The 11,227-nt window shown below is 43.1% G+C and overlaps 1 protein-coding gene across 1 annotated transcript; it reads left to right on the forward strand.

Moving 5' to 3' along the window:
- The first annotated feature begins 1,625 nt into the window (after positions 1–1,625).
- Positions 1,626–10,269, forward strand: LOC141223172 (uncharacterized). The gene is made up of 5 exons (XM_073666799.1): positions 1,626–1,847; positions 1,931–2,054; positions 2,134–2,231; positions 2,430–2,520; positions 9,140–10,269. Exons 1-5 carry the CDS (start codon positions 1,626–1,628, stop codon positions 9,901–9,903), a joined length of 1,299 nt encoding a protein of 432 aa, XP_073522900.1. The 3' UTR covers positions 9,904–10,269.
- The last annotated feature ends 958 nt before the right edge of the window (positions 10,270–11,227 follow it).

Below are 11,227 nucleotides of genomic sequence, written 5' to 3' on the forward strand. Positions count from 1 at the left end.
CCGTACACCTCGTCCACACGCGGCTCTGCTCCGTACACCTCGTCCACACGCGGCTCTGCTCCGTACACCTCGTCCACACGCGGCTCCGCTCCGTACACCTCGTACGCACGCGGCTCCGCTCCGTACACCTCGTACGCGCGCGGCTCCGCTCCCTACACCTCGTACACGCGCGGCTCTGCTCCGTACACCTCGTACACGCGCGGCTCTGCTCCGTACACCTCGTACACACGCGGCTCCGCTCCGTACGCCTCGCACACACGGCTCCGCTCCGTACGCCTCGTACACGCGCGGCTCCGCTCCGTACACCTCGTACACGCGCGGCTCCGCTCCGTACGCCTCGTACACGCGCGGCTCCGCTCCGTACGCCTCGTACACGCGCGGCTCCGCTCCGTACACCTCGTACACACGCGGCTCCGCTCCGTACACCTCGTACACACGCGGCTCTGCTCCGTACACCTCGTACACACGCGGCTCTGCTCCGTACACCTCGTACACACGCGGCTCTGCTCCGTACACCTCGTACACACGCGGCTCCGCTCCGTACACCTCGTACACACGCGGCTCTGCTCCGTTCACCTCGTACACGCGCGGCTCTGCTCCGTACACCTCGTACACGCGCGGCTCTGCTCCGTACACCTCGTACACACGCGGCTCTGCTCCGTACACCTCGTACACACGCGGCTCTGCTCCGTACACCTCGTACACACACGGCTCTGCTCCGTACACCTCGTACACACGCGGCTCTGCTCCGTACACCTCGTACACACGCGGCTCTGCTACATCCACACTGTAAACCCCTCCTGACCCCACACATAAACTTCAGCTCATCCAGCACCATGATAACCAGCACAGCAGAGTCCTGCATCCACTGAGGCCCCTGATCATGTGACCCCTGACTCCTCCCCTCCTGTGACCTCATCACAGCTCCTGTGGGCACAGAGCAGCCATATATGTGGTGGCGGCTCTGCTGGAGGTATGTGGAGATCCTAGATTCATAGAGCCGAATAGAACGATGTTCCTTCAGTCTGATTGTAATTGATCGTGATGTTTGTCCAATGTCCACTTTACCACAAGAGCACTTTAAGGAGTAAATCCCACCAGAAATGTAGCTGGTTAAAAAACACTGATATCCACAGGTGTCCCCTCTAATTGGTGGGAAAACTATCACCTTTAATAATCCTCCAACAGTTCTGACATGACAAACACAGAAAAGTGCATGAAGGAGATGTCATAGTCAGCAATTCAACTTGTGTTCCATCCATACAAGACTAGAGAATACAACATCTACACCTCTATCTCCTGATATGTTTTCCCCCATGGTCTTCAGTAATTGTATTATTACACTGGATCTTTATGATGTTACATTGGCTCATCATCTTCTCATTCAGGTCCCTGCAATATCTGATCCTCTCAGTGAAGATCTTCTGTATAACAAAATTTTTCTGAAACACCCATCAAGAATGGATATGGACAGAGACAAGATGGCGGAGAGGATATTACACCTCACCCTAGAGATCCTCTTCCGTATTACTGGAGAGGTGAGAGATTCTGATGACGTCACATTACATCATTCTTATCTATGGGAATAACAGATGGACAGAACTGGAGAGGTGAGGACTCTGGAAATGTCTGTAGTGAGATTTATTAATGTGTCTCTCCATAACCAGGATTACACAGTAGTGAAGAAGACCTCTAGTGAGCGCTGTCAGGACCCTGTGTCTGAGGGATGGGAAAGACCCCTGAACCCAATCACATGGCCTCCATCTCAACCCCTGATACATGAGGACATCAATGACCAGAAGATCCTAGATCTCACCTACAAGATGATTGAGCTGCTGACTGGAGAGGTGACACTGCTGGGAATGCTGGGATATTATACAGTAACACTATGGAGGGATCGGGGAGATAACAGTATCCTTGTATGTGTCAGGTTCCTATAAAATGTCAGGATGTCGCTGTCTATTTCTCCATGGAGGAGTGGGAGTATTTAGAAGGACACAAAGATCTGTACAAGGACGTCATGATGGAGGTTCCCCAGCCCCTCACATCACCAGGTAATAGGACTAAATACAAACGGCCTATAATTATCTGTATGTCAAGAATGAATTCAGTCTCTGTATGTGTTTCCTCCAGATCTATCCAGTAAGAGGACGACACCAGAGAGATGTCCCCGTCATCTTCTTCCACAGGACTGTAAACAAGAAGATCCCAATGTTCCTCAGGATCATCAGGTAGATGGAGAGAAGGTGTCATGAGATCTCCCCTATGATGTGTAGACGGCTGTGAAGGTCTTGTGCTCAGTCTTGTTTTATCCACCAGTATTATATGTTTTATACTTGTGTAATGAGAACGGTGGAGATGGCAGGATTAGAGCTGATCATAGATGTGACTTCTCCATCTGTCTGTGACTTTTACAATATTTGTTTCAGGGTGAAGATCTGACCCATATTAATACTACAGAGACATATGTGAGGGGTGATGAGCGGTGTAAAGAGGAGATTCCTACATATGACCACCCAGGTGAGTAGTAACCACTAAATGCAGAGAAGTCACAGATTCTTCTCAGTCACCGGCTGTCGCTGCTTTATTGGTGATGTAGTCCGGACGTATCACAATCGTGTGATCACCATTTTGCCTCTAGACCACAACATTCTCCTCCATCCAAAACTGTTCAAATGACTTTGGGCATTGAAAGCCCTTTTCTATAGAAGAAGATCCACTTACCCCCTGGGACTAGATGATGCTGACCGTTACCTGCCCAGATCTGTAAACTACAAAGCCAAATGACAGTGTACGTAGAATGTGCTGACAAGTTAGAAAATCAGTTGAAGAAAAATATTATGATGGGCCTGTAAGAGAAAGTGGAGGGTAATGATGGTGTTCCTTCCTAGATCCCTGATATCTTATTGGATGAATCTACCTTCTCCCCCTTCTGTGCTGCGGAATGTGCTCATATGGTCCCTACAAGACCAGGTCCAGTCTTTATGACCAAACTAACCTTTTTCTTCACAGTTTTTGACTACAGTATTTTGTGCCCAAAGTACTCTGATTGAACCCCTTCCTGCAGCCAGTTTTGTGTTCCTAATCAGGGCTCATTTTTCGAATCTGACGTGTGTCACTTTATGTGGTGATAACTTTGGAATTCTTCACAAAGGATAATAGGAAACAAATGGACCTTACAGATTATTTTCCAACTTCTCTTGAATCCGACAATACCCTATATACGGTTGTACACTACTGTCTGGGCACATGGCAGGTTAAGAAGGGAAGAAGCGACATTTAGCTATTTGTATGCAGATCTTGCTGGAATAGTTTGCAGACACAATGTATTGGGGTCACTGTTCATGGTCACCTGGCAGCTCAAAAGACGGCCACCACGAACAGGCTTGGTGCTATCTACTCCATGTTCTTAGTGTTTTCTTACGCCCTAATCTTAGTGGCTGGATAGATCCTGCGTCACCCAGAACTTTTGGTTCTGACTTCTCCATTACCAGCGACGCCTGCAGAATGAATAAGGCGTCTGGTGACAGAAGCAGACTTCACGGGAACAGATCCCAGAGAAGATGGGACACACCATTTGCAGAATCTCTAATATGACAAAATGGCAGAAAACCAGAACAGTAGAAATCCCCATAAAGTGACTCCATTTTGGAAATTATAACCCTCAGTGAAATAATCTATAGGAGTAGTGACTATTTTGACTCCACATACACTTTCCGGAAATTAGCACTCAGTGGATGTTGGAGAATGAATCTTGTACATTTGCCATGTTATTACCAAACACATAGTGCCCAGATTGTGCTCCAGGAGACACACACCGTAAAGTAAGTGGGTTCTTCTCACTATAGTAATATCATATACTGTACATGGATGCTAAATGTGGTTTGGGCGCACTGCAAGGCTCGGAAGCGAGGGGGGAGATTTGACTTTGGGAGGGCTGATATTGCTGGATTGGTTTATGGAAGCCATGTTGATTCTCAAGAGCCTTTGAGCCACTAATGATGTGGAAACCTCTGTTTTTCCACTGTCAGATGATGGACCTGAGTGGAGACTTGTTTTTTATGAGATGAGTAGAAGTTTTTATTGGTATTATTTTTGCCTACGTAATATTGGTGGCTTTTTATTCCATATTTTGGAGGCAGAATGAACAAATAGTTGAACACCACACTCCACTGGTTCATCCTATGAGGTTTTCTATTAGACTGTGATCTGTCAGTGTCTTAGTGAATAATTCCATATTTTTGCATAACTTGCCGTTTTTACGGATAGCTTAAGTAGAAATGTTAACCCCTTTCTGACGTATGACCTAATAGTACGTCATGGTGACCTGGGCCGATTTGACCAATGACGTACTATTAGGTACACAAGCGGTGGGAGACGATCGCCGCCGGGTATCAGCTGATAGTCACAGCTGACACCCGGTACTATGTGCAGGGAGCGGTCCTGAACCGCTCCCGGCACATTAACCCCCTCAATGCTGCGATCGAAGTCGATCGCAACATTGCAGTGGCAAGGGGAGGTGATCGCGATACTCACCTCCTCTTCCGCCCTCCAGCGCTGTCTGCCGCGGCTTCCTGGATGTTGCTATGACGACTCGATGTCGTCATGACAACATCCGGGTCACCAGACAGCAGGAAGATTCTTTGGGCATGCGCAGTGCATCACAAAAGAATGTTCTCCCTGTGCAGCACTGACAGCCTGCATAGCACAGGGATGGTGCTGCATTCCTGTGCTATACAGGCGATCAGAATAAAAAAAGTGAAAGTCCCAGAGTGGGACATAGAATAAAAGTCCACAAAGTGTTAAAAAAAATTTAAAAAAATTGTAAAAATATTTAAAAAAAATAAAAAAAATAATCCACCAAAAATAAAAATAATGTACCCATCAATATATATTATGAAAAAAAAACAATAGAAGTACGCATATTTGGTATCGCTGCGTCCAGAACGACCTGACCTATAAAACTGTCCCACTCGCTAGCCCCTTCAGTGAACATGGTAAAAAAAAAACGAAGCAAAAAACAATGCTTTATCATCATACTGTCAAACAAAAAATGAAATAACACGCGATCAAAAACACGAATATAAATAAAAATGTTACTGCTGAAAACGTCATCTTGTCCTGCAAAAAACAAGCCACCATACAGCTCCATCAGCCGAAAAATAAAAAAGTTATAGCTCTCAGAATAAAGCGATGCAAAAAAATATTTTTTTCTATAAAATAGCTTTTATTGTGTAAAAGCGCCAAAACATAGAAATACGATATAAATGTGGTACCGCTGTAAACGTACTGACCCGAAGAATAAAGCTGACTTATCAATTTTACCACACGCGGAACTGAATAAAAAAATAAACAATTCTGGAATTGCTGGTTTTTGTTTATTCTGCCTCCCAAAAATTGGAATAGAAAGCGATCAAAAAATGTCACGTGCCTGAAAATGTCACCAATAAAAATTTCAACTCATCCCGCAAAAAACAAGCCCTCATATGACTCTGTAGGCCAAAATATAGAAAAATTATAGCTCTCAAAGTATGGTGATGCAAAAACTAGGTTTTGCAAAAAAATGCATCTTTTAGGGTGTGACAGCTGTCAATCATAAAACTCGATATGATTCTAGTATCGCTGCAATCGCACCGACCCATAGAATAAAGTCGTCTAATCACTTATACTGCACGAGGAACGGCGTAAAAAATAAACTCTTGGCTTAGGGTTGGGCTAGGGTTAGGGTTGTGATGGGGTTGGGATTTTTTTCAAAAGTAAAAAAAAAAAAGATGATGATATGGCGACTAGTATTGAGCGCAAGTGCTCGCTACTTGAGTTTGCATCGGGTGCTCGGGTATGCACGGACTATCGCAGGTGCTCAAGTGACATGCTCGAGTCTCTTCCCCATATGCTTCATGGCCAAAAAAAACCTCGCGGAGATTGCCTGCCATGCACAAGCGATCCCCGCATGTTTTTTTTGGGGGTGTCTAATAACCATGATACATGGTGCATACCCGTGTACCTGATGCAAACTCAAGTAGCAAGTACTCGCCCTCAAGACTAATGACAACTTATTCAATATGATGACCAAATGTTATCAAATTCTGTGTCGTACCTCTGGATTCAAAATGTTCACTATACCCCTTGATAAAATCCTTGAGGGTGGTAGTTTCCAAAATGGGGTCACTTGTGGGGGGGGGTTCCACTGTTTAGGCACATCAGGGGCTCTCCAAACGCAACATGGCATCCGCTAATTTTTCAAGCAAATTTTACAAACAAAAAGTCAAATGGCGCTCCTTCCCTTCCGAACCCTGCCGTGTGCCCAAAAAGTGGTTATCCCCCACATATGGGGTATCTGCTTACTCAGGAGAAATAGCACAACAAACTGCATGGTGCAATTTCTCCTGTTAGCCTTATGAAAATGCAAAATTGGGGACTGAAAAACATTTTTGTGGGAAAAATTTGAAAATTTTATTTTTACGTCTCAATGTTCTAAATTTCTGTGAAGCACCTGGGGGTTCAAGGTGCTCACCACACATCTAGATAAGTTCCCTGAGGGGTCTAGTTTCCAAAATGGTGTCACTTGTGGGGGGTTTCCACTGTTTAGGCACATCAGGGGCTTTCCAAACGCAACATGGCGTCCGCTAATTATTCAAGCAAATTTTACATTCAAAAAGTCAAATGGCGCTCCTTCTCTTCCGAGCTCTGCCGTGTGCCCAAACAGTGGTTTTTCCCCATGTATGGGGTATCTGCATGCTCAGGGGAAATTGCACAACAAATTTTGGGGTCCACTTTTTCCTGTTAGCCCTGCAAAAATAAAAAAATTGGGTCTAAAGTAACATTTTTGTGAAAAAAGTTAAATGTTAATTTTTTTCTTCCGCATTCCAAAAATTCCTGTGAAGCACCTGAAGAGTTAATAAAGTTCTTGAATGTGGTTTTGAGCACCTTGAGGGGTGCAATTTTTAGAATGGTGTCACTTTTGGGTATTTTCTGTCATAACGACCCATCAAAGTGACTTCAAATGTGAAGTGGTCCCTAAAAAAAATGGTTTTGTAAATTTTGTTGTAAAAATGAGAAATCGCTGGTCAACTTGTAACCCTTATAGCTCCCTAATGAAAAAAATTTTGGTTCCAAAATTGTGCTGATATAAAGTAGACATGTTGGAAATGTTATTTATTAACTATTTTGTGTGACATACAGTACAGACCAAAAGTTTGGACACACCTTCTCATTTAAAGATTTTTCTGTCTTTTCATGACTATGAAAATTGTACATTCACACTGAAGGCATCAAAACTATGAATTAACACATGTGGAATTATATACTTAACAAAAAAGTGTGAAACAACTGAAAATATGTCTTATACTCTAGGTTCTTCAAAGTAGCCACCTTTTGCTTTGACTGCTTTGCACACTCTTGGCATTCTCTTGATGAGCTTCAAGAGGTAGTCACCGGAAATAGTTTTCACTTCGCAGGTGTGCCCTGTCAGGTTTAATAAGTGGGATTTCTTGCCTTATAAATGGGGTGGGGACCATCAGTTGTGTTGTGCAGAAGTCTGGTGGATACACAGCTGATATTCCTATTGAATAGACTGTTAGAATTTGTATTATTTAAAGAAAAAAGCAGCTAAGTAAAGAAAAACGAGTGGCCATCATTACTTTAAGAAATGAAGGTCAGTCAGTGCGAAAAATTGGGAAAACTTTGAAAGTGTCCCCAAGTGCAGTTGCAAAAACCATCAAGCGCTACAAAGAAACTGGCTCACATGAGGACCACCCCAGGAAAGGAAGACCAAGAGTCACCTCTGCTTCTGAGGATAAGTTTATCCGAGTCACCAGCCTCAGAAATCGCAGGTTAACAGCAGCTCAGAGACAGGTCAATGCCACACAGAGTTCTAGCAGCAGACACATCTCTTCAACAACTGTTAAGAGGAGACTTTGTGCAGCAGGCCTTCATGGTAAAATAGCTGCTAGGAAACCACAGCTAAGGACAGTCAACAAGCAGAAGAGACTTGTTTGGGCTAAAGAACACAAGGAATGGACATTAGACCAGTGGAAATCTGGGCTTTGGTCTGATGAGTCCAAATTTGAGATCTTGGTTCCAACCACCGTGTCTTTGTGCGACGCAGAAAAGGTTAACGGATGGACTCTACATGCCTGGTTCTCACCGTGAAGTATGGAGGAGGAGGTGTGATGGTGTGGGGGTGCTTTGCTGGTGACACTGTTGGGGATTTATTTAAAATTGAAGGCATACTGAACCAGCATGGCTACCTCAGCATCTTGCAGCAGCGTGCTATTCCATCCGGTTTGCGTTTAGTTGGACCATCATTTATTTTTCAACAGGACAATGACCCCAAACACACCTCCAGGCTGTGTAAGGGCTATTTGACCAAGAAGGAGAGTGATGGGGTGCTACGCCAGAAGACCTGGCCTCCACAGTCACCAGACCTGAACCCAATCGAGATGGTTTGGGGTGAGCTGGACCGCAGAGTGAAGGCAAAATGGCCAACTAGTGCTAAGCATCTCTGGGAACTCCTTCAAGATTGTTGGAAGACCATTTCCGGTGACTACCTCTTGAAGCTCATCAAGAGAATGCCAAGAGTGTGCAAAGTAGTCATCAAAGCAAAAGGTGGCTACTTTGAAGAACTTATAATATAAGACATATTTTCAGTTGTTTCACACTTTTTTGTTAAGTATATAATTCCACATGTGTTAATTCATAGTTTTGATGCCTTCAGTGTGAATGTACAATTTTCATAGTCATGAAAATACAGAAAAATCTTTAAATGAGAAGGTGTGTCCAAACTTTTGGTCTGTACTGTATCTCTCTGATTTAAGGGCATAAAAATTCAAATGTTTAAAATTGCATAATTTTCAAAATTTTTGCCAAATTTCCGTTTATTTCACAAATAAACGCAAGTGATATCGAAGAAATTTTACCACTATCATGAAGTACAATATGTCACGAAAAAACATTCTCAGAATCAGGGGGATCCATTGAAGCGTTCCAGAGTAATTACCTCATAAAGTGACAGTAGTCAGAATAGTAAAAATTGGCCTGGTCATTAATGTGCAAACCACCCTCGGGGGTAAAGGGTTTCAAATATATAAAATTCAAAGATATTTTATTCTAAAATAATAATTGTTTTTATTCTTGGCAGATGACTGCACCAGGAGATCAGAGGGACAGCCGACATCTTCAATTTTTAAATCAGATGATCTTAAGATCCCACAATATAAAAATGAAGTGAATGCCATTACTCCAGATATACCATCATCCCTTCACAGCAAAGATCTGTCATCTGATCCTATGAAACAGGTCCTGTCTTCTGATTCATTACCAACTACTAAGGAAAATCAAAGTCACAAAATAAGCATTAAAAAACAAACTAATCGTAAAGCAAATAAGTCATTTTCAAGTTCAGAATATGGAAATAGTTTTCCCTTCGAAACGTCCTTTCTTAAACTTGAACAATTTCACACAGCAGAGAATAGATTTTTTTGTTCCAAGTGTGAGAAATGTTATAACCAGAAATCAGATCTTGTAAGACACCAGAGAAGTCACACAGGGGAGAAGCCATTTTCATGTTCAGAATGTGGGAAATGTTTTAACCAAAAATCTAATCTTAATTGCCACCAGAGAACTCACACAGGGGAGAAGCCTTTTTCATGTTCAGAATGTGGGAAATGTTTTAACCATAAATCGAATCTTAATTGCCACCAGAGAACCCACACAGGGGAGAAGCCTTTTTCATGTTCAAAATGTGGGAAATGTTTTAACAATAACTCAGATTTTGTTAAACACCAGAGAATTCACACAGGGGAGAAGCCTTTTTCATGTTCTCAATGTGGGAAATGGTTTACACAGAAATCAACTCTTAATAAACATTGGAGAAGTCACACAGGGGAGAAGGCTTTTTCATGATCAGAATGTTGGATATGTGTTAGCATAAAAATGTATCTTCTTAAAGGGGTTGCCCACTACTAGGACAACCTCTTGTCATTCCTCATGTTTGACCTCGTTAACATAAAAACATTCATACTCACCTTCCTTGCGAGCGCCGTTGCAGCGGTGTCTGTACTCGTGTTCCCGGGGTTCGTGAGGTTGTTACATCACACGAGCCGCGCACCCAGTCAGCGCCAGCTTCACTGTCCCCACCTTGGATGTATTGAACATCAACAGGAAGCCAGGGGTTTGACTGCTCTCCGATTCCCTCTTAATGTTTGATTTGCCCGAAGTTGGGTACAGTGATGTCATCTTTTACTTTTTAAAAATTACAAAAAGTAAACTGGGCCCATGCAAAAGTTTGGGCACTGTGCATGGTTACTACCTAGTAGCCAGCCAAGAGTCTTTCAATTCTTGGTTGAGGGATTTTCATCCATTTTTCCTTGGAAAATTCTTCCAGTTCTGTGAGATTCCTGGGTCGTCTTGCATGCACTGCGATTGTGAGGTCTAGCCACATATGTTCAATGGTGTTCATATCAGGGGACTGAGGGCAGTTGTGAAACCTTTATCTTGCGCCTTTTGAGGAGTAGTCTATTGTAGATTTTGAGTTCTATTTTAACCTCATCGTTCCACAGGAATTGTTTCCAAAATGCATCAGGCTTGTTTTATATGTTCTTTTGCATACTTCTGATGCTGAATTTTATGGTGAGGATGCAGGACAGGTTATCTTCTGATAAATGTTCCATGAAGGTGATATTTGTGCATGCGTCTCTGAACAGTAGAACAATGAACCACAACTCCTGACCCTGCTAAATCTTTCTGAAGGTCTTTTGCAGTCAAGCAGGGGTTCTGATTTGCCTCTCTAGCAATACTACTAGTAGTTCTTACTGTAATGTTGCTTGGTCTTCCAGACTTTATCTTGACCTCCACTGTTCCTGTTAACTGTCATTTCTTAACTGAGGAAAGGGCAACTTGAAAACACTATGCTATCTTCTTAAAGTTTCCTGCTTTGTGCGCCTCCACCATTTTCATTTTTGGTGTACTAGGCAGGTGCTTAGAAGTTCCCATGGCTGCTGTTTTTTAGCATAAGGTTAGAAAAGGCTGGGTTTTTATAAAGCTGCGAAATTTGCGTCTCCTGGCCTTTCCTAATGGCGATAGGGAACAAGCTATAACCCTGACAGTCTAATTAAGGTCTGAAACCTTGGTCAAAGTTATCTGAGTACACAAATTTTCAAGGGTGCCCAAACTTTTGCATCAACCCATTTTCATTTTTGTAATTGCTAAATTGAAAAAAAAATGGACT

Source organism: Phyllobates terribilis, unplaced genomic scaffold, assembly GCF_046119375.1.
Source record: "Phyllobates terribilis strain yellow unplaced genomic scaffold, ASM4611937v1 Scaffold_374__1_contigs__length_1864666, whole genome shotgun sequence".
Lineage (NCBI taxonomy): Eukaryota > Metazoa > Chordata > Amphibia > Anura > Dendrobatidae > Phyllobates > Phyllobates terribilis.